The 24897-nt window shown below is 45.2% G+C and overlaps 1 protein-coding gene across 1 annotated transcript in view; it reads right to left on the bottom strand.

The window, feature by feature from the left end:
- GSH2 (glutathione synthetase 2) overlaps nucleotides 1-24897 on the bottom strand; it is a 79063-nt gene that overhangs the window by 49409 nt on the left and 4757 nt on the right. Inside the window, exon 4 of the mRNA XM_087381232.1 lies at nucleotides 7647-7722. Coding sequence (XP_087237358.1) covers nucleotides 7647-7722 — 76 coding nt within the window. The remainder of the gene's footprint in view (nucleotides 1-7646; nucleotides 7723-24897) is intronic.

Below are 24897 nucleotides of genomic sequence, written 5' to 3'. Positions count from 1 at the left end.
TACAACCTTTAAAGAAGAATTTGGTGCTTATTGCTTTTAATTTTTGCGATATAATGATGGCAGGATAAAGATGAATAGCATTGATAGAAGGCAAAGGATTGCCCAATAAGCTCTAGCGTGATCCCTACTGCTCTAACAAGCTACCCCATCACCTTTCCCTCGACCGTCACTCCACAGTTTCCCCCCCCCCCCCCCAACCCCGCCCTCACCTCCTCTGCCCTTGAGCTCTCGCCTTCCCACATCCCCCTTCCACTATTGCCTTGTGCTGCCCCCACCCCACATTACCTCTCCACCCCTTCTACATTAGAAATTTCCTTTTCAGTGCAAGGATCTAAGGGTAAAGGAGAAGGATACAGTTGGGGAGTTAAGGATTAGAAACATCAAAAGGATAGAAATTTATGGTCAATGTCCAACTTCATGTGTTTTAGAAAACATATAATGGGCTATGGCCAACTTCATATGCAAATGCGATGTAGAGTTGAAATGAAGAATCCAAGAGTACAAGAAACTAAGAAAGGGTCACAAGAAAGTGTTAACGTATTGCAAGAAAATGAAAAGGTTTGTAATACTAAGAGTTGCTTAGAGCTAAGAGGGTTTAGAGGCACAAAATGAGTTTTGGTTGCACTATTTCCACACAAGTGCAAAGATTTAAGCGTGAAGGAGAAGCATACAAGATGGGATTCAAGGATTTAAAGGTTGAAAGGACATAGAAATTTCCTTTTAAGTGCAAGGATTGAAGGGCTATGGCCAAATTCATGTGCAAATGTAATGAATAGTAATAAAGAATCCATGAGTACAAGAAAGTGAGAAAGGGTCACAAGATAGTGTTTAAGGATTGTAAGAAAATAAAAAGGTCTAGAATACTAAGGGTTGCAAGGCTTAGAAATGGGTTCAAAGGTATGAAATGGGTGAAAGAAGTACGAAAAATGAGATGGGAGACATGGGGGAAGAGTTGTATTCATTGAGAAGCCTAGAATGTCAAGGAAATTACTGTTTGCAATTGATGTTGCAAGGGATGCAAGACATTTGAAGTTGCTAAGAAAAGAACATACAAGGATCACACAAGAACATACTTACAAGCTTACATGCACGAGTGCATTGCATACTCATCCTTACACCCAAAATTTCTCTTAGGCCTACACTTAGGGTATTGTGATTATTTAATCTCCTACATATACCTAGGAAATGGATACATTTTTTATAAGATAAAAATAATTCCAAAGGTTGTTTGTGTACACCTTCCATTGATAGATCACCATAAATATGGAATAGATTGCAATCCATAACTATGATGGTGTAAATAAAACATAATTTTGACTACATACCACCTAAGGACATAGGTCTCTTTAACTCATCAAATGCATGATTGAAATCAATTATGAGTAAATGTTTCTCTAGATATTTGATGGTAAGCCTGTTTTGTCCTCAGTGTTCCCATGCTAGCCTTGCCCCTAGCATTCCTTCTCTTTTATAAGCCCTTAGGCCCCATTGTCAGCCCAATCTCATTCTGTTGGTCTTGCAACATTTTTTTGATATAGGATCATCTACACAGTCTCCCATTTTTTAAGGGGTTCTATCTTCTTTCCACCTCCTCCCCCTTCGGGCCAACGACCAGCTTCCACTCATCTCCTACCCACTGCGTGTTAGAATTATAGATATAATTCAGCAGTGACCAATGTAATTTAATAAGCTAGTTAGGGGCACTTTTCCCTCTTTAAGAGGTTTTTCCCCCTAACCGCAGTTAGTCCACTAACTATGGTTAGTGACTACTAAGGTTTTGTCACTAGGACAAAACCTTATCTCACTCCTTCAATTGTATCTCTCTTACTCTCATCTATTTGCAACTAAGCTTTCAAAGGTTGCAAGGGTTGCAAGGCTTAGAAATGGGTTCAAAGGTATGAAATGGGTGAAAGAAGTATGAAAAATGAGATGGGAGACATGGGGGAAGAGTTGTATTCATTGAGAAGCCTAGAATGTCAAGGAAATTACTGTTTGCAATTGATGTTGCAAGGGATGCAAGACATTTGAAGTTGCTAAGAAAAGAACATACAAGGATCACACAAGAACATACTTACAAGCTTACATGCACAAGTGCATTGCATACTCATCCTTACACCCAAAATTTCTCTTAGGCCTACACTTAGGGTATTGTGATTATTTAATCTCCTACATATACCTAGGAAATGGATACATTTTTTATAAGATAAAAATAATTCCAAAGGTTGTTTGTGTACACCTTCCATTGATAGATCACCATAAATATGGAATAGATTGCAATCCATAACTATGATGGTGTAAATAAAACATAATTTTGACTACATACCACCTAAGGACATAGGTCTCTTTAACTCATCAAATGCATGATTGAAATCAATTATGAGTAAATGTTTCTCTAGATATTTGATGGTAAGCCTGTTTTGTCCTCAGTGTTCCCATGCTAACCTTGCCCCTAGCATTCCTTCTCTTTTATAAGCCCTTAGGCCCCATTGTCAGCCCAATCTCATTCTATTGGTCTTGCAACATTTTTTTGATTTAGGATCATCTACACAGTCTCCCATTTTTTAAGGGGTTCTATCTTCTTTCCACCTCCTCCCCCTTCGGGCCAACGACCAGCTTCCACTCATCTCCTACCCACTGCGTGTTAGAATTATAGATATAATTCAGCAGTGACCAATGTAATTTAATAAGCTAGTTAGGGGCACTTTTCCCTCTTTAAGAGGTTTTTCCCCCTAACCGCAGTTAGTCCACTAACTATGGTTAGTGACTACTAAGGTTTTGTCACTAGGACAAAACCTTATCTCACTCCTTCAATTGTATCTCTCTTACTCTCATCTATTTGCAACTAAGCTTTCAAAGGTTGCAAGGGTTGCAAGGCTTAGAAATGGGTTCAAAGGTATGAAATGGGTGAAAGAAGTATGAAAAATGAGATGGGAGACATGGGGGAAGAGTTGTATTCATTGAGAAGCCTAGAATGTCAAGGAAATTACTGTTTGCAATTGATGTTGCAAGGGATGCAAGACATTTGAAGTTGCTAAGAAAAGAACATACAAGGATCACACAAGAACATACTTACAAGCTTACATGCACAAGTGCATTGCATACTCATCCTTACACCCAAAATTTCTCTTAGGCCTACACTTAGGGTATTGTGATTATTTAATCTCCTACATATACCTAGGAAATGGATACATTTTTTATAAGATAAAAATAATTCCAAAGGTTGTTTGTGTACACCTTCCATTGATAGATCACCATAAATATGGAATAGATTGCAATCCATAACTATGATGGTGTAAATAAAACATAATTTTGACTACATACCACCTAAGGACATAGGTCTCTTTAACTCATCAAATGCATGATTGAAATCAATTATGAGTAAATGTTTCTCTAGATATTTGATGGTAAGCCTGTTTTGTCCTCAGTGTTCCCATGCTAGCCTTGCCCCTAGCATTCCTTCTCTTTTATAAGCCCTTAGGCCCCATTGTCAGCCCAATCTCATTCTGTTGGTCTTGCAACATTTTTTTGATATAGGATCATCTACACAGTCTCCCATTTTTTAAGGGGTTCTATCTTCTTTCCACCTCCTCCCCCTTCGGGCCAACGACCAGCTTCCACTCATCTCCTACCCACTGCGTGTTAGAATTATAGATATAATTCAGCAGTGACCAATGTAATTTAATAAGCTAGTTAGGGGCACTTTTCCCTCTTTAAGAGGTTTTTCCCCCTAACCGCAGTTAGTCCACTAACTATGGTTAGTGACTACTAAGGTTTTGTCACTAGGACAAAACCTTATCTCACTCCTTCAATTGTATCTCTCTTACTCTCATCTATTTGCAACTAAGCTTTCAAAGGTTGCAAGGGTTGCAAGGCTTAGAAATGGGTTCAAAGGTATGAAATGGGTGAAAGAAGTATGAAAAATGAGATGGGAGACATGGGGGAAGAGTTGTATTCATTGAGAAGCCTAGAATGTCAAGGAAATTACTGTTTGCAATTGATGTTGCAAGGGATGCAAGACATTTGAAGTTGCTAAGAAAAGAACATACAAGGATCACACAAGAACATACTTACAAGCTTACATGCACAAGTGCATTGCATACTCATCCTTACACCCAAAATTTCTCTTAGGCCTACACTTAGGGTATTGTGATTATTTAATCTCCTACATATACCTAGGAAATGGATACATTTTTTATAAGATAAAAATAATTCCAAAGGTTGTTTGTGTACACCTTCCATTGATAGATCACCATAAATATGGAATAGATTGCAATCCATAACTATGATGGTGTAAATAAAACATAATTTTGACTACATACCACCTAAGGACATAGGTCTCTTTAACTCATCAAATGCATGATTGAAATCAATTATGAGTAAATGTTTCTCTAGATATTTGATGGTAAGCCTGTTTTGTCCTCAGTGTTCCCATGCTAGCCTTGCCCCTAGCATTCCTTCTCTTTTATAAGCCCTTAGGCCCCATTGTCAGCCCAATCTCATTCTGTTGGTCTTGCAACATTTTTTTGATATAGGATCATCTACACAGTCTCCCATTTTTTAAGGGGTTCTATCTTCTTTCCACCTCCTCCCCCTTCGGGCCAACGACCAGCTTCCACTCATCTCCTACCCACTGCGTGTTAGAATTATAGATATAATTCAGCAGTGACCAATGTAATTTAATAAGCTAGTTAGGGGCATGGTGCAGCTGTAGCCACCACTCCATAACAAAAGAGATGGGATTCACGGGATGCCTTAGCTTTGTCATGCATCTCTCTTTCAGTGAAAAGATTTATCATTCCGCATATCCGATCGTGTAAGACCTCGAAGGCAGCGTGGGATATCTTAGAAAGCATGTATGCAGCCCAGAATGATGCAAGGGTATCTTTCTTGAAAAGAGAGTTAAGTATTACACATATGGAAGAGGGTGACTCCATGTCAGTCCACCTCACAAAGCTACAGGATCTCAGAGAGCAATTATTGAACATTGATGAGATTATTCCTGATTCAGAAATGATTACCACCACTCTGAATTCTCTTCCTGAGACTTATCTCAGCTTTCATACCTCGCTTAACTTATCATTGAGGGGGGGTGCAAATCCTCTCACTTTTCATGAGTTGATAGGACTTCTGCTTCAGGAAGAGCAGACCAAGAAAAACTTGGCTTCACGTGCAAGTGAACAAGCTATGCTCTCAAAGTTCAAGTCAAAAGGAAAGGGACAGGCAAAAACATCAGTAAATCAGCCTTCTGGTGGGTCAGGACAACCTTCACAAAAGGCTAAGAATGATGCAAGCAAGCCCAAGAAGAAGGGTTTTTTCTCATTACTACAAAAAGCCAGGTCATCACATTGCAGAATGCCGGAAAAGGCTTGCAAAAAGAGAAGAAAAACAGCTCCGGTATGGCTGTTTCAGATTCAGCTCCTCATGCATCTGACAGTGGGGATCCTGCAGCCAACTTTGTTGGACAGGATTATGCCTTTTTATCTTGCATTTCAGATTCTTAGCTGGCTGCTCCAGATGCTCGGGATAGTACAGCCACTTGTAATGATGATACATATGCCTTTTTGACTTGCAAGATGCATGATGCAAGAGGCTCAGTTGATGCCACATTTTACAGTCAGGCTGTTCAATGCCTCATTTATCTCTGCAACACTAGACCTGATATTCAGTCTGCAGTATCTCAGGTGAACAGGTATATGCACAGCCCAAAAACTATGCATTGGCAGGCAGTTAAGCGCATCTTCCGTTATTTGCAGGGCACGAAGTCTTTTGGCTTGTTATTTCCCAGGGGGGGTGACTTGCAGATGCATGCCTACAGTGAGAAGAAACAATCTACAGTGGCTACCTCATCATGTGAAGCTGAATACAGGGCAGCTTTCACAGCAACAATTGAATGTGTTTGGCTGAGTCGTCTATTTGCTGATCTTCATCTGTCATTGGAGGGTCCTTCTCCAATTCTCACTGATAGTCAGAGTGCCATTGCAGTGGCAAAGAATCCAGTGTTTCATGCTCGCACGAAGCACATTGAGGTTCACTATCACTACGTCAGAGAGAAGTTGCATGCAGGAGAGATCAGTATGATCTTTGTGTCCACACATGACAATGTTGCAGATATTTTCACCAAAACACTTCCACGTGAAAAGTTTGAGGCATTTCGCAGTGCCCTAAACTTATATCCGTTTGGTGATTAATCATCCTTGTACATGACATTGGCACTGCAGGGGGGTGTTAGAATTATAGATATAATTCAGCACTGACCAATGTAATTTAATAAGCTAGTTAGGGGCACTTTTCACTCTTTAAGAGGTTTTTTCCCCTAACTGCAGTTTTTTCCCCGTAACCGCGGTTAGTCCACTAACTATGGTTAGTGACTACTACGGTTTTGTCACTAGGACAAAACCTTATCTCACTCCTTCAGTTGTATCTCTCTTACTCTCATCTATTTGCAACTAAGCTTTCAGCTCTCACTCTCTCTTGCTTCTTGCTCTCATTTGCTCTCTCTCTCCCATTCTCACACTGCGCCCACCCCATGTTTCTCCCCTCCGCCGTCTTTCTAGTCCCCCACCTCCCCCCAGTTGGATTTGAGCAGCCCAAGGGGCTGTCACCTGTTTTTGGTGGCCACCCAGCTCCTTCCAAAGCCACTAGACCTCTGGCCCACTTCCCTCCAACCTGCCCTTTCAAGACTATTTCTAGCTGTTTCGTCACAGCTTTCAGCAAGGGTTTTTTAACCCTCCGGTCTCTACTAAGGAGCCATGTCAGCAGTCTTGAGCCCTTAGCCTTTCTTTTTTCTGTTTCTGCTGGCTTCTTGCCAGCCTAGGCATTTTTTTCTGCATGGTCGTAGCCCCTAGTCTTCCTTCTCCTTTTCCACCCCCCAATTTTTCTTCCTTTTCCATCCCTACCTTCACCTCTTCCTTTTGCTAGCAGGAGCAAAGTTCTCGCTTCACTTTCTTGGGGACTCTAATCCTAGTGGTGACCATTTCTTCTGGCCAGAGAAGCTCTTATGGCAACTCCCACAGCCATTCGGATTTTCCTCTCCCCAAAGAACAAGGAACAGGTGAAGATTGCAAGTCACAGCATTGGTCGGCCGCATGGTAGGCCTCATGCCCACGAGGAACCAGGCCATAAATTGGATACACTTGAGCGTGGCGTTGGAGGGTAACCACATTCAGGTCACCATCTATTTGTCTTTCTTCTCCAGCTGAGTTCCCATGACTCGAGGAGCTGAGTTCCTAGGCCCACATCTCTTGTTCTTCATATCATGGTACCATAATTTTATAGCTGATGATATGGATACGACACACCATGTGCTGCAGTCCCCAGTGACGTTTCACTTCCAAGGCTTCCAAAATACCAGCTCATTTTCAGAGAAAAATCTTGTCAAGAAACAATGCTAACACACTAGGTACATTTCTACTGTAAATGTCGTTCCGAATCCAAACTTCAAAATCAATTATTTCACACCCTTACAATACCTCTCCCTTGAAAGCAAAACAATAACCAGCATGAACATTACATCCACACACTTACATGCAATATGAATAGTAAAGAGGAAGTGGGACCTGCATTGTACAAGTGACGAGAGAACGATGCCACATTGACCCAAGAATAGTAAACAAATCTAAGCAACTAAACCTCTGTGGAAGTTATACCTGTTTAACACCCTCGTGCATCACTGTGGAGTGAATATCAAGAAGCTTAGATACAAAGGTGTCCACTTTACTTGTCCTGCACAAAATTCAAAGCATATATGCATGCTCATCCATGGAATTTCTAGAAATCGATCTACAACAAAGTCTAGAACTTTCCAGTAAAAATAAGGTTTGACTTCAAGAAAAGTTAGTTATGTGAACGTCTATTTTGCCACATAGCTTGCTAGTGAACTTATTAGATCTACTAATTTTAGATGGGGAGAGAACATAAGGGGAATCACTAACTGAACGGAATTCACAAATCAATCTTTTAAATGGTTGGACAGCTGATTCCAGGATCGGACAACTATATATACACGGGGAGGAACAGCTTTGGAAAGTGCTAAGGGCCACCTTCGGAAATCCCCCTTCTAGTAGCCTGTGGGATAGGCCATTCAAATTCTTAATTTGGGAATTTGTGGCAAGCTTACAAAGCATTTACTATTATGGCCTGGTTGGTTGTTGGAAAATAAATGGTTGCCTCCCCATTTGTAAGCCCTATATGAGGAGAGCGTGGGGGAGGTGGACCAGCAAAGGACAGGGCTGCCACATGGGTAGCACATTGGCTACCATGTGGGCAACACACAAACTGAGAAAACAAAGAAGATGGAGCTGCCACATGGGCGGGGCAGCACATAGGGAGCCATGCAGGCAGCACATCTAGATGCATACCTGGCAGTTGGGAGCTCTGCTGGAGATGAGGAACTGAGTGGAATTGCCACGTGTCAGTCAGGGACTGGTTGGAGCAGAACTGCACAAGAGATCTTGTGTAGAGGCTGACGTCAGTACAGATGGCAGGCACAGAAGTACGGATCTGTATGGGTGCTTTTAGAGCATTTTACGGAGCCTGGAATAGGTCATCTACAGCCCAGGCTGGTCTCGAACAGGGCCAGCATGCAGGAACATAAGTATGGGCAGGTACAGATGGCTGGAGCTGTCTGTACGGAGCTGTACCAGAGGGTCCAGGGCAGGAACAGATCCAGATCAGAGGCGGAATGCCCAGGTTGATAGGTGACTGACTGGAGCAGCTCTTGGTCCAGGGGCCTGAAAAAGACCCCGACTGGGGTAGAACAGGGCCTGGGCCACTGGCAGACTGCCGCGTGGCCGCGTGGGATTAATTGGGCAGCAGACTAGCTGCATGTGGGCATAAAACTACAGTAAAGCAGGTCAGCCACACAGCCTGGTGGGTCGGCCTGTCTGGTAGGGTGCCATTGGCCCTCTAAAAGGGAGCCCCAGGGGCTCATTCTAACATCCACCGGAGCAGCACTTGAGGAGTAGATTGGAGCAGCAAATCAGCCAGACTTGGGCCATCATCCAGGAGGACCAGGAGCTGCAAGGAGAGGCTGGTGCTGTAGACAAAGCTCAGAAGGTGTCTTCATCCTAGGCTGACTATCAGGGCAGCAAGGAGGACGGATCAAAGGGGGACCTTGGGCCTCATCATTGGCTGCATTCCAAAGCAGCAAGGAGGTCAAACATCCAGGCCAAACACTCCTTTACTTGTGGCTGTCTGGGAGGATCAGCCTGAAAGTGTGTTTGTGGGGCACGATGCCGAGGCCCATCTAAGCTCATAAGGAGCACACAAGTCAAGTGTTTTGGGAGTGCCATGCATGTAGGTGAACTGTGGTTTATGTACGGGTTCACATCTAGATAGCAGTCTGCTAGTAGAAGGTGACAACTAGACATTGGTTTTGTATTGTGTCCATTGTGACAGAAATATAAGTTTTGTAAGTTCTACATCTTCCTGTGCCTTGTCCATTTACTTGCTGCACATTTACTTGTGGAGATGTCACCAAGAGATGTTACCGAGGTAAAGTTTGTAGACCCTGGAATAACAATAAGGAAGTATGACATTGAGATGTGGTCGAACAAAGGGGTCACACATGCCTTTGTCAAGGTGAAGGACAGCATTGAGTGCTTGGATTTCTCCAGGTGCTTGGCTAGTAGCACTAACATGAGGGAGGATTCTTCAGAGGGATCATTGGATTCAAGGTTAGATGAGAGTTGTAAGATTAAAGAGGGCATTACAGAGTCACCTAGTGTCATGTGCATGGATTAGTATCTGACGTGTAATGGGTACACAAGACTAGCTTAGGTAGCCTAGGGAGGCTTAGCACTAGGCAGGTTTGATTCTCGGGTTGAGTGGCAACAGGACGAACCAGATAGAGGTCTCTGCTATTTTTGGCGCATTGGGCCCGAGTCTATATAAGGTTCAGTTTTCAGAGAGCCGAAGGGAGCAAGTCTCGTTCCCTGGAGCTAGGTCTGATCCTAGATTGAGTCACGGACGCTCGCCTACATCTTAGTGTAGCCCAAGGCTAGCAACAGATCCAAGACCTTTAGGTGCCACCTGGTGGTATGGGGCACCAAGCTCGTCAGGAACTGGTTGGCAATCCGTGCTAGTAGCTCAGCTCGTGACTCGAAGGGGACATCTCCTGATTCAGGATCGTATCCCGTAGGTGACATGGTTCGGTGGTGAGCAGCCTGCTCAGATTCCTCGGTTTGGTGTGTTCTTGTGTTTACTTGCAGGTCAGAGGTTTCAGGAGTGCTGGGGTCGTGTCAGTTGGTATCAGAGCCAACTCTTGAGGTATGAATCTCTATTGCGAGAGAGACTGGATGTGATTTCCTCCAGGTACGATTCAAATTCAAAATTTTTGGTATACCCTGCAAGTGATTGTTGTTTCGTCGGTTAGGATTGTTGGTTGACTGGATTGGGATAGAAGAGAGATGAGAGAGAGCCTTGATGAATTCGATGTGAAGCAAGGTAGGTTGGAAGAGTTGCTGAAAGTTCAAGGAGAGAAAGATCTTCTGGGAGGAAATTGGATTGGAGGGGATCGCAGGGTGAGAGGATGGCGAGATGATTGGTGTAGGAAAGGGCTAGCAGAGGGAAGCGATAGGCTATGGCGGGATTCGGAAGGCGACGTGCATCCTTCTAGATGAGCATAGTGGAGTTGGTGCTGAGGGAAGAGGGCAGGAAGATGCGCGCAATAGACGCCAGCCTGCTCGGGACTGGGCTGTGCTGTATTCGGGGCTTGGAAAGCTAAAAAAAGCATCAGCCCTATCTAGTTTAGGGATGTGCTTTTTTGGAGGCCAAGGCTTTCTAAAAGCCAGGGCTTATCGCGCCTATCTCCTGGCGGATTGCTTTCACTCACCAACCCGAAGTATCGCGCGTGAAACCACCTTCTCAACTGCCATCTCTATCAGATCCCATCAGCCAGGGCTGGTCCACTGCAGTTCATCAGTTCGGATCAGCTACCCCTTTTTGTCTACAGTTCACCAATTCATCACCCCCTAGCCTCACCGGTTCTCCTCTTGGCGCAATTCCGTGGCGGTATGTCATTCACTTAACAGAAACTGAACAAAGAATAGAGAGTACACAGTAAACTAGAGATGAACAAAATTTTCCTTCAATACTGATGTAGTACAAATGATGGCTCCGTCCACCCGTGCGCTCCCACAGTGGAGCTTAGATGGCGATCTAGACAGATACTAGGTGAAGAGCTACTAGCTGGAAGATCTCTGCTAAAAGATTTGATCTGGTACAATGGACTGGGGAGGTCGCCTCTTTATAGCTATGAGGGCGGTAGTCAGATCAACGTAGTTGGTGGAACCGACCCATCAACCTAGTCGATGAAGCCGACTAGTCGACCTAGTCAGTGGAACCGACTAGTCGTCCATGGATATTCAAGGAATATTCCCTATACCGTCAACCTAGTTGGTGGAACCAACTAGTCAACCTAGTCGGTGGAACCGACTAGTCGTCCATGGAATATTCAAGGAATATTCCCTATACTGTCGCCTCGGGGGCTCTTGCCCCTGAACCCCCACCAGGGGGGCCGCTAGCCCCCCTGGGACCCACCAGCTGGGGGCCAGCTGGCCCCCAGGCCCCACCAAGAATAAGGGGCTCCCACACAATCACCTTTCTACCATCACCAGTCTCATTGATAGACCTCATCTGACATGCAAGTCAGGATCCATCCAGTGTCCCAAGCTCACACATGGCTTCTCTTCATATGGGGGCCTTACAACTTGAGCACCTTGGACCACTGGTGGTTACCAGGAGGGTGGGGCATTAAGCATATCTAACAACTTCGACTTCAGCGCTTCCTTTGCTCCGATTTCTTCATGGCTGATTTAGTACAACCCAAGCTCACAAAGGTGATCATGATATGGATTACCACGGAGGGGACGACCAAGGTCTCTACGATGATTTGATTACAAAGAATGCCTTCAGTGAATTCACCACAGCTCTCGACGCGAAGTTTGAGCTGGTTAATTCGAATCAAACGGGGTTGACGCAGCAACTCTAAGGGATTCAGGCTTCTATCACGCTTTTGACCAGCACCGTTCAAGCGCTCACACATGCTGATGCTTTTGCTTCAGTGTTCCAGTTACACTCTTATCCTAATGAGAAGAAGATGCAACTCGCAGCAGGGTATTTATTAGGGAAGGCCTTACTTTGGTGGAAGAAACTCCGACCGAAGCCCTCCACATGGATCGAATTTGAAGAGGTCGTCAAGAAAGAATTCCTGAAGGAGGAGGAGGATTATGATATCGTAGGCAAGATCAAGGCCCTCGATATGTCCAAACTGAATTTGACTTTTGAAGTTTATCTTCAGAAGTTTCATGATTTGCAGACTAGAGCTATGATGCGCACATCTATGATGATACTATGCCCAGCGCAAAGGGAACCACTCGTGCCAACACGAGTAGGAAGAATAAGAGGAAGTTCTTTCAGTCAACAACTGGTACAGGGGAGTCGAAGTCAATTGACGCGCCTCCAAGAAGAATTCAACTCAGACGAAGAATGGTCGAGCCCGTTTCCTACGCACCCTTAAGCTAAAGAAAGAAGGACGTTTTATTTGTTGCGAGGAGCGGGGTCGCATTCCGACTGATTGTCCTAAGCGCGAGAACCAGATGCAAGCACCAGGACCAAAGCTCCATGCAGGCTAAGGAACCAAAGCCAAGGGAGCAAACCAAGCATCGATGACAGGTATTTCTGTAAATGTCATTACCTGCCCACTTTCTTGTAATTGCACTTTTAATAATTCGTTATTTGGCCCCCATGACCTTTTTCAAGCTTATGGAGAAGTAAGGGACCAAAGAGTTCACATTCTCTTTGACCCGGGCAACTCTCACAATTTTGTGAACTACAAACTTGTGCAGAGGATGGGGCTGTCCACGACACCTAGCGATCACACTTACGAGGTGCAGCTTCCAGCTGGGAACCACTTTTGGGATCATAAGGTCGACGAACTTTTTATCCGCATTCAAGACTATACAGTTGCTCTTACGTGCTATGTCATGCACTTAGAACATGCGGACTTGTTAATCAAAATAGAGTGGTTTAAAACCCATGATATTCGGATTGGATGGAAAGATCATAACTCTCTTTTTTGGACAAGGACAATTTTGTATTCAGTGTGATGATATTCCCTCGTCTCAGGGACCTATTGTATCTGCGATGCAACTTCAAAATATAATAACCACTTCTCATTATGATCTGTATCAGTGTGTCTTTATTCTGCTTTCTTCATTTGTTGTCTTTGTTAATAACAAAAATGATTTAAGCGTGTTTGAACACGAGGATTGAGAACATTGTTAGATGATTTTATAGATGTATTCCCTGCACAACTGCCGGAAGGTTTACCTCCAGAATGGGCCGCAGATCATCGCATAGATTTAGTACCTGGGGCTCAACCTATTAGTATTCCACCTTATAGGATGAGCCAACTCGAGGAGGACGAGTTAGCTTCACAGCTACAAGACTATCTAAATATGGGTTACATTTTCTCTTGGAGTGCACCTCGCCTCTTAAGAAAGAAGAAAGATGGTTCGTGGAGAATGTGTGTAGATTATAAACGATTGAATAAAGTGACAATTAAGAATAAATACCCTCTTCCTCGTTTAGATGATTTGATAAACCGATTGGCCGGAGCGAAGTACTTCACTAAGATTGATTTGCGTACGGGTTACCACCAAATACGTATCTATACTAAACACATAAATAGAACCGCTTTCCGAAAGGTATGGCCTCTACGAGTTTCTCATATTGTCTTTTGGTTTGACCAATGCTACTGCTACCTTCCAGCAAATGATGAACGATATGTTCAAAGATTATTTGGGCAAATTCGTTGTCGTGTTCTTAGATGACATCTTGGTATATAGCCGATCGCTCAAGAATCACATTGGACACCTCCAGATTGCCTTAGTTATTTTAAAACAGCATAAGCTCTATGCCAAGATTAGTCAATGTGACTTCTTTATGAAGGAGATCATTTACTTAGGACACAAGATTTCTTCCGAGGGTATCAGCATTGATCTAGATCATATCCAAAAGGTTTTGGAATGGCACATCCCTCGGACAATGAAACAACTTCGTTCTTTCCTAGGATTTACGGTCTTTCTATGGAAGTCTGTGCATGATTATTCGCACATCACAGCACCCTTGACCAACATATTGAAAGGTCGTGGACGCAGGTCTACCTAGCCGATCCCTTGGAATGATGCATTGAACAAGCTTTTGAAACCTTGAAGCAAACTATCAAGGAAGCCCCTGTTCTTGCATTGCCCGATCCTACCCGGCCTTATGTTTTAAAGGCCAATGCGAGTGATTTTGCGATTGGGGCAGCTTTATTCCAAGAGGGCACACCTATAGCTTTTGAAAGTAAAAAGCTAGACGACACCCAATATCGTTGGCCCACACTAGAAAAAGAATTGTATGCAGTTGTGTATGCTCTCAAGGTTTGGAGACAGATTCGTAATAGAAGTATCACGGAATACAAGATCAAGTGGAAGGATCGTGTTGAGGAGAATGCAACATGGGAGACATTACTCAGCGTCTAGAGGACATTCTCGGGTTTTCTAGCGAACTCAAGAGTGAGTTCTTAGAGGAGGAGTATGTCATGTGCACGGATTAGTATCTGACGTGTACTGGGGTACACAAGACTAGCTCAAGTAGCCAGGGAAGGCTTAGGGCTAGGCAAGCTTGATTCTCGGGTTGAGTGGCAACGGTATGAACCAAATAGAGGTCTCCGCTATTTTTCGCACATTGGGCCCGAGACTATATAAGGGGCCCATAGGTTCAGATTTCAGAGAGCCAAAGGGAGCAAGTCTCGTTTCCTTGTGCTAGGTCTGATCCTAGATTGAGTCACGGACACACGCCTGCATCTTAGCATAGCCCAAGGCCCAACAGAGCAGCAAATCCAACGCCTCTACGTGCCACCTAGTGGTATGGGACATCAGGCTGGTCAAGATCTGGTTGGGAGTTCATGCCAGTAGCTCAGCTCGTGGCTCGGAGGGGACAGCTCCTGAATCGGGATCGTATCCCGTAGGTGTCATGGTTAGGTGGTGAGCAGCCTGCTCAGATTGTTAGAATTATAGATATAATTCAGCAGTGACCAATGTAATATAATAAGCTAGTTAGGGGCACTTTTCCCTCTTTAAGAGGTTTTTCCCCCTAACCGCAGTTAGTTCACTAACTATGGTTAGTGACTACTAAGGTTTTGTCACTAGGACAAAACCTTATCTCTCACTCATTGTGTTGTACTCTACACACTCTTCTATTGCAACTCAGCTTCCAGCTCTCACCTTTCTTGCTCTCTCACTCACCATTCTCTCACATTTGGTATCAGAGCATTAGATCCAGCTCCCTACGCATTCTCTGTTGAGCTCCAGCTACGACCCGCTACACCTCGTCCGTACAGTCCGTACGACTGTACAGAACATGCACGTGGTTTTTGCACATCCGTACTTGCCGTACTGCTCCGACGCACCACTCCAGCTGCATCACGTATCGTACCTGCAGACTCGAAATCTGACCGTACCCATCGTACCTATCTGTCGTACCGTACTGTACCTGCTCATCCATACAACGCGTACCAGACCTGCTCGCCGTACATCGCGATTGTACCGTACCAATCGTACCAGTCGTACAGTCCCGTACCAGACGTACCAACTGTACAGCTCATCGCTGTACAGATTTGCACATGTGGCGCCGTCGCCCATACTCCATACAGCTCCAGTCGTTCGTACTCCGTACATTCGTACGGTCATCCGTACAACGTACGAATCTCGTACAAGACCGTACACTGACAGTTCCGTACTGTCAGCTCACTGTCCGTACACTTCTATTGCAGGCCTTCTGTGCAGAGTTTTATTTCTGCAGGTACTCGAGCAGTTAGTTTTTTGGCAGGCATTGTTTGCAAATAGCCATTGTTTGGCTCAGTCTTTTGGAAGAAATTTCGGAGCTACACTTGGAGCAAAAATTGCAGATTTGGTCTGAAATTTGGGGCTTTCTGCTGAAATTGCAAAATTTGGGGCTTTCAGTACTTCTGCCCCTTTCTGATTGCAATTTCGAGCTCAAAATTTGGGGCTTTCAGTTCTGCAGTACAATTTCTTAAAGAAATTTGGGGATTTTGTAATTACACTGCAATCTTGCAGTGAAATTTGGGGCTTTTGCAGACGGAGCGCAATTCTTGCAACATTTGGGGCTTTTGATCAGTTTGCCCCTTTCCGGTTGCAATTTCACGCCTATTTTGGGGCTTTTGTGTTGGGAGAGCAATTTCTAGAGTTTTCAGTTCATACTGCCTTTCTTGGAGTGTTTTGCAGCACTTTTGGCAGATTCTAGAGAGTTTTTGATGCTTGGACAGATTTCTGACAGTGCAAGTACAGAAATCTAAGTTGCATTTACAGCCCGTGCTTGGCTGTGTTTTTTTGGGAGTTGTGCATTTCATTCCCAGTAAGGCAATTCAGTTTTGTATCTGCTTCAATCTCTTTCTCAGATATGGCCCATAAAAATCAGAATGACTTCCAGTTCGGTGGTCTTTCACAAGAAGACAAGTTGGATGGTGCCAACTACTCCCTCTGGAGTTTCATGGTACACAATATTCTGATTTCTCGCAATTTATGGGATTATGTCAATGGGGATGAGATCCGACCAGCAGATTTGCACCTGCTACCCCTCCCCAGCAAGGAGGTGGAAGAGGTCGTGCACATGGTGCAGCTGCAGGACAAGTTGTTGGTGCAGCTACAGTCACTACTCCAGAGCAGAAGAGATGGGATTCACGGGATGCCTTAGCTTTGTCATGCATCTCTCTTTCAGTGAAAAGATTTATCATTCCACATATCCGGTCGTGTAAGACCTCCAAGGCAGCGTGGGATATTTTGGAAAGCATGTATGCAGCTCGGAATGATGCAAGAGTATCTTTCTTGAAAAGAGAGTTGAGTAATACACATATGGAAGAGGGTGACTCCATGTCAGTCCACCTCACAAAGCTTCAGGATCTCAGAGAGCAATTGTTAAATATAGATGACATTATTCTTGATTCAAAGATGATTACAACCACTCTGAATGGAATAATTCAGAGATGATTAGAACCACTCTGAATTCTCTTCCTGAGTCTTATCTCAGCTTTCATACCTCACTGAACTTATCATTGAGGGGGGGTGCAAATCCTCTCACTTTTCATGAGTTGATAGGACTTTTTCTTCAGGAAGAACAGACCAGGAAAAAATTGGCTTCACGTGCAGGTGAACAAGCCATGCTCTCAAAGTTTAAATCAAAAACAAAGGGACAGGCAAAAACATCAGTAAATCAGCCTTCCAGTGGGTCAGGACAGCCTTCCCAAAAGGCTAAAAATGATGCAAGTAAGCCCAAGAAGAAGGGTTTTTGTCACTACTGCAAAAAGCCAGGTCATCACATAGCAGAATGCAGGAAAAGGCTTGCAAAAGAAAAGAAAAACACAGGGACTAGCTACTATGACATCCCCACTGACGTCATCAGCACCCAACAGTGGGTGTAGACCATAGTATAAAAATATGCTCTCACACATACAAATCCACACACCCACACTACTTGAGCATCCATTTATACAAAGTCTTCGTACTGAGTTTTTGTCGGCACTTCGGAGGTGAAGGGCAGACTCAGCCATGATGAAGGCTAGCACTAAAGAAGAAGGCTAATCAAAAGGTAGTCCAAAATCTCTTCATTCAAACTACAACTGCTTGTGAAGTCTAAACATTTTCATTTTAGTCTCTCCTCAACGAGCATCTAAATCTAATTCAGTGGAATCCGCATATGCAGGTACTCTTCTTGATGAGGAGGAACCTGCCACATTCAAAGAGGCAAAGGATAATGTGCATTGGATGAATGCCATGCACGATTAGTTGCAATCCATTGCAAAAAATCAGACTTGGGATGTTGTAGACTTGCCACAGGGTAAACATGCCATGGTTGCTAAAGGCTATGCTCAGAAAAAGGACATAGATTATGAGGAAACATTCGCTCCTACATCCTGGCTGCACATTTTGAGTGGAATGTTCATCAGTTGGACATCAAAACAGCCTTCTTAAATGGGGACTTGCTAGAAGAGGTGTATGTCAAACAACCTCCGGGCTTTGAAATTACAGCAAATGCACTTTAAAGTATGCAAGCTCAACAAAGCTTTATATGGGCTGAAACAGGCCCCTCGTGCATGGTATGCCAAGATCCATGCCTTTTTGACCAGCAAGGGGCTGCACAATAGTCCTACTGAGAGCACCCTCTACATCAAGATGGATGGGGGGGAAATTTTAGTCATCCTTCTTTATGTCGATGATTTACTGCTCACAGAGTCCAATGAAAACAAAATTGCAGATTTCAAAGCTGATTTGCAGAACAACTTTGACATGTCAGATTTGGGGCTGCTTCACTTTTATTTGGGAATCCAGTTCTCTCATGAGAGACGTGGCACTGTTATGTCTCAGTCCAAGTATGTTCAGAAACTCTTGGACAGATTTAACATGCATGAGTGTAAGCCCATAGCCACTCCCATGGAGCCGGGGCTGAAACTCACAATGCATGATGCAGGAGAATTAGTTGAAGCCACACTTTACAGTCAGGCTGTTGGATGCCTCATATATCTCTGCAACACTAGACCTGACATTCAGTTTGCAGTATCTCAGGTGAGCAGGTACATGCACAGCCCAAAAACTATGCATTGGCAGGCAGTGTATCTGTCTTTGGAGGGTCCTTCTCCAATTCTCACTGATAAGTCAGAATGCCATTGCAGTGGCAAAGAATCCAGTGTTTCATGCTCGCACGAAGCACATTGAGGTTCACTATCACTACGTCAGAGAGAAGTTGCATGCAGGAGAGATCAGTATGATCTTTGTGTCCACACATGACAACGTTGCAGATATTTTCACCAAAGCACTACCACGTGAAAAGTTTGAGGCATTTCACAGTGCCCTGAACTTATATCCATTTGGTGATTGATCAGCCTTGTACATGACATTGGCACTGCAGGGGGGTGTTAGAATTATAGATATAATTCAGCAGTGACCAATGTAATATAATAAGCTAGTTAGGGGCACTTTTCCCTCTTTAAGAGGTTTTTCCCCCTAACCGCAGTTAGTTCACTAACTATGGTTAGTGACTACTAAGGTTTTGTCACTAGGACAAAACCTTCTCTCTCACTCATTGTGTTGTACTCTACACACTCTTCTATTGCAACTCAGCTTTCAGCTTCCAGCTCTCACTCTTTCTTGCTCTCTCTCACTCACCATTCTCTCACACAGATTCCTCACGTTTGGTGTGTTCTTGTGTTTGCTTGCAGGTCACTGGTTTTAGGAGTGTTGGGGTCGTGTCAGCCAGTGTGGCTGGGTGTGCCTCAATGAGGTGCATGGTTTGCATCCAAAGCAACCAAATAAGCAAGTGCATGATCTATATGTACATTCATTGTATAGTCATTTTGAACCTGTATAACCTTTGTGGGCAGATTCTGTGCTTTGCATTTCTTAGGTGATGAGAGATTGGAGGGTGTATGCCTTCCTGAAAGTCAGAGGAGGAAGGCTTGGTGCTTCTCCGAGGCTTACAAGTACAGCTTCAGAAGGGAAAGATGGTGGACTTGTTGAAAGCTTTGCAGTAGAGACAGGGACACTTACAAGAAGTCAGAGTGTGCTGAAGCCAGAGAGACACTTGTTGAGGACTCATTGGGAGCTCATGGTCTACATATTATGGAATTCCATTTGGATTGGAGGTCTACTAGGGTGGTTCTTTGATGGAGAGCTGGACCTAGAAAATCAGGAGCCACTGGTCGAGAGACCGAAAGAAGACACGACTTAGAGGTGTTCCAAAGGCCTCCACCATGGGAGCTGATGAACTATCTTCATCGACGGGTTGGGATTGGCCCAAAATGTGTCCGAGAAAGGGGGTGTTGAAAAATAGATGGTCACCTTCCAGGCTGCTGCAACACATTGGCTGTCAAGTGCTGCATACAAACTGAAAAGAAAGAAGATGGGGCTGCCACATGGGCAGCACATCTAGACGCATACTTGGCAGTTGGGAGCTCTTCTAGAGACCTGGAACTGTCGGAACTGCCATGTGTCAGTCAGGGATTCATTGGAGCAGAACTACGCAGAAGATCTAGCGTGGAGGTTGATGTCAGCAGCAGTACGGATATGTACGGGTGCTTTCAAAGCATAGTACGGAACCTAGAACAGGTCATCTACAGCCCAGGCTGGTCTCCAACAGGGCCACCATGCAAGAGTATCCGGAAGGTTGGAGCTGTATGTACAGAGCTGTACCAAAGGATCCACAGGTCCAGATCAGAGGCAGAATGCCTACTTCTGATAGGTCACTGACTGGAGCAGCTCTTGGGCCAGGTCAAGGCCTGGAAAAGACCCCAACTGGGGAAGAACAGGGCCTTGGCACTGGCAGACTGCCGGGCCCACCTTGGTGTCGACTCTGGCCTTTGCATTGAAGGAGTCGGTCTCTATGTCATTGGCCATCGACAAGGAAAGTCGCCAAGCATCACTGATCAAGATGGGCCAAGAAATATTTGAGTGGTCCAAATCCGGTCATGTTCAATAAAACCCTCTTCTGAGATATGCAGACAATGATCTCTGTAGAAGCTGAGTTTTACCAAAAGCTCATGGGATGCTAGCCTAGTCCTTTACATGTGCAACTGTAGCAGGCCCTCTCTCATCACCCAGTTCTCCTCATAATGGGTGAGTGGAATAAATTAGGCCTCAAGGCTATACTAAAACACTAGCAGCCTGTCCATATGGAGTGCTAGGCCTACAAAACAATTTGTGTGTCCAAGCATAACTCCTCTGATCCCCCTCTACCTCTAGTACCATGGAGGAGCCACAATAGCCTGCACCATCCAGATGTAGTAGTGCTGAAGTCCCTAACTCTATGAAGGTATGTCACCACATAGAACGATGCATCAAGTTGTAGAGGGATAGCCCCAGACTCTACTAATAGGATATGATATGGGACCGACCGCTTGCTATGGATCATCCGTGCAAGAAGTGACCTTATAGTCTCTTGACAGGGGACCAATATGTCTCAGATAGATCTGCCCCCAAAATAATTGCCATTAAATCCTATGACAAGAGAGTCGAGTAAGGGGGGAGGGGGGGGGGGGGGGGAAGAGAGAGAGAGAGAGGAAAGAAAGAAAGATATATTAGCGTCCGCGGGAGGCCTCGCGGGCCTATGGGACAAAGTACAAAATCAAGTAACTCCTACAGACCACTGTGGGCCAAGGCAAAAGGGCTCGCTAAGGCCCTTGCTGAGTACTAAAATGCTATACTAGTACAAAATAGCAAAAAGGTAGCAAAATAGCATGAGGGTGGCATGAGAATATCAAGTGTTTCTAGAGTCCCAAGTGCATGAACAGGCTCCACGTATCCAGGATTCATGGTGGCTCTCTAATGAGATGTAAAGAGACTCCTCTGTCCTCGAGATACTGGGGTCTAATGATGAGCCCATCCTCCGATACTCTCAGAAACTGGTCATAGTAGAGCTAGGTCTTGGTGGGGAACTCCTGGTCCCCCCCCCCAAGTGTGAGATGTGTGGAGCTGGAGGAGATCTAACCATATGATGCGGTTAATCTCATCTTGTGTGATCAACTCAAACGGTGCATCCATGCTATACTGAAATGGGGGAAGCCGATCCATCTAAATGCCGTTACTAGCAAACCATGCGATGATGCATGCAAACCATACTGTACCTACCCCACTCTCTGCTAGTCATATGGAGGACTCTAGTGCCAGCCTCGGAAGTCTCTCGCAAGGTAGGTCCCAAACTCTGTGGAGGAAAGTCACTATCTAAAAAAAGGCATCAACCTGGAGACATGACAAACTCTGCCTGTACTATTTGATGGGGGACCTACTGAAAGATCACACCCCCAAAAAGGTACCGCATACATGGCAGTCGTCCTCACTACAGTGTCAAAAAGCCAACACTTCGTCGGTGGATCTTGGAAGTGTGCTTGGAAGCCATCAATGTAGAGCCCGAAGAGAGTCGGTGAGAGAGAGCATCCCTGCTTTACTCTAATCGTGCTCTCAACCTAGTCTAATAGGCCTCCTGGGACACGAACTCTCCCTCTAACGGCCTCGTATAGGCTCACCACTCCCCAGATCAGAACCTCTCGACTCTCCATATCCTATAGTTTCCTAATCATGTGGGATCGCGGGACAGTGTCGAAAGTCTACAAAACAAGCGTAGACTTTTTGGCGTCTCGACCTCGCCTCCTCAATGATAGTCCTCAAGGTGAAGATGTGGTCTAGTGTGGAGTGTTGTCTCCGAAAACTTGCCTGCCCTAGAGCACGCTGCCCATGTGCCTCTGTATGGCTGCTGATCTCCCTCTCCAATATCGATCCATAGATCTTGGCCAGCGTGTGGCCAATCATGAGAGTGCGATAATTCCCAGTATACATGGGGTCACTTGCCTTGTGTATCGGTACTATGGTGGTGGTACTCCATGAGGGTGGGAATCCATGACATATGGCGTGGTTGAACATCTATGCTAGGACCGGAGCCAAAACCTCCTGTCCATGATCGAAATGCTCAATTCGTAGCCCCTCATGCTCCTGTGCTCTCCGGTTATGAAGCCGGCTGAGTGCAGCCCGCACATTCTGTGCAATGAACAAGTGGCAAGTGGTGGACCTGGACATACTGGACATATCAGGTGGTGCATGCATCAGGACATAAGAGAGCATGCATAAGTGTGCCAAACACCTCGATTTGTGATGGGTATAGGTGGATTCCCCTCTGATAGAAGCCCCCAGCCAATGGTGGGATCCCCCCCTCGAAATGAACTGATCACCTTGTCCATTTTGTGGGTGAGGAAGGCCCGCCGCTTACGACGTGTCAATAGCCGTGAGATCTGTTGTGCCTCAGGTGATGTCAAGTGGCCAAGGGCTCACTCACGTGTGAGGTGAGCTCTCATCTCTCTACACTCATCATCATACCAAGGATTCTGTGGCATCTTCCCTAGTGAGGCATGTGCAGATCCAGTCGTGGGGAAAGACCTGATGGCTGCGTCCATGACTACTCTGGCAAGGGTGTTTGAGGCGTGGGCAAGGTCTACATCATCTCCAAGTAGTAGGGCTGGAAGCCCCTTTGCCAAGTTTGTCACACAGATGGGGTCCAGGGCACGATCAAAGTGAACCTGTACACGAGTGGGTGTGGGGGGACCCTCCCTGTGACTGGCATAGTGGTAGAGATACAAAAGGCTAAGTACGAGTGATCAGCACCAAGTCGGGGAGGGGGCACAATAAAGTCGTATATTTGTGAGGTAAAAGCCAAGGGATCCAATAGCTGGTCCACTGAGCTTGTCCCTCCGCCATGCAGGAAACAAGTAAGACCACCAAAGGATGGCCATCTCTGTAGACCATTGTAAATGATCAAATCATGGACAGCCCCTAGCTCAAGTAGATGTCGTCCATACTCTCACCTGTGGTGCATTTGCAGAGTGTCTCAATATCCCGAGCTCACCTGCATCTAGTCCTCTCTCAGATGTACCATCCCTGTATGCAGCCCATTTCCCTGCTTCTCTCACAGCCATGATGTGTACCATACCTTCCCTCCGGTGTTCCTGCTGTAGGAGGGTGAGGTCATCGTCGTCCAGGTAGATCCGGGTTCCTCTCAAGGTCACCCTCGTGCTCATGAGGGTCTTTCTATCCATGGCTGTTTGGAGCTTCATCACAAGTGGCCTTAAGGGTGCATCGGGCTTGCCAACTCTCCAAGATGTCTCACATGTCAGGTTCACACCCATTTTGGTGAACAAAGCATTTGCATTTGCCATAGGAGTATCTCCTACTCTGAGACCTCGGACTAAAACATTTAGGACTTTACTGTTTCTCCTTTTATCCTCCTCTAGAGCATCTGAAATGAACTCTTTCTTGGAGACAGCAGTACCTTTCTTGACCACATCTCTCCATTCTAAGATTGCAACCTCTCCTTTCTTGATCTTTTGGGTGAATTCAGCATGTTTACCCTTCATAGTGTCTTGCAAAAATGCCAAGTCTTTTCTGAGTTTTTCATTCTCAGATTTCAGTTCATCTATGATCTTGCATCCTTCTTCTGAAGTTCCCTTTGCCCCCTTGAGGTACTTCATTTGTTCCCTAATGATGTTCAGCTCCTCGTGTAGGGATGGCTGAAGCTCCCCTTCATCTCCGTGTGTATTTGCCTTCAGTTTTACATTCTCGCCTTGGAGACTAATCACCTGAGCTTCCAGGCTCTCTATCTTGGATGTAAGAAGACTGTTTTTCACATCCATATCTCGCATCATATCCATCTGCATTTCACCAATTTGTTTGGCCCATTTTGCATGCATTTCTTCTTGCCATCCCTTCATGTCGTCATTCATTTGAGCATGTAGGTTTGAAAAGTCATCCTTCTTGTATTCTTCCAATTTCTTTTGTAAGCATTCGATTTCAGCATCTTGTAGCTTACATACCTCTTTGATAGTGGATAGAAATGCTTTGGCATTCCCATCCTCTACTTTCTGTCCTTTGGTCCAAATTATGCTGTATTTACTGTCTTTGTCCCCTCCGGTTTTCTGATCAGGTGAGCTTTCCATGGCCCCTTTTTCTGATTTTACTGATTTTTCTGCTCTTTTTTTGCAGGCCCCTTCTTGGTTGGACTGCCCACCACCTAAGGGCTGCCCATAGCAACCCTTGAGCTGCCAAGAACACAGCAGCAACTCATGAGAGGGGGGGGCTGAACGCCCTGGTGCAGGTTACAGCAGCTCACAATGAGCCGACGGGGGCTAAGAGCCCCGGATTCGATCGCACAAGGAGCTCACAGAGGGCATAGAGCCCTGGCACAAATCGCGAACACCCCCGGGGCCTTGAGGCTTTATTTGCAGATCGCGGGGGACATTGGGGCCCTGTTTGCAGGTTACGGGGGGCCTTGGGGCCCTTGTAGCTTGTGAAAGTGGCGCAG

The sequence above is a fragment of the Dipteris shenzhenensis genome, chromosome 11 (assembly GCF_047967505.1).
Source record: "Dipteris shenzhenensis isolate YYH24624 ecotype China chromosome 11, Dip_SZ_1.0, whole genome shotgun sequence".
In the NCBI taxonomy this organism is placed as follows: domain Eukaryota; kingdom Viridiplantae; phylum Streptophyta; class Polypodiopsida; order Gleicheniales; family Dipteridaceae; genus Dipteris; species Dipteris shenzhenensis.
The sequence above is the reverse complement of the archived record's forward strand: the minus strand, read 5'-3'. Positions and strand labels throughout refer to the sequence as shown.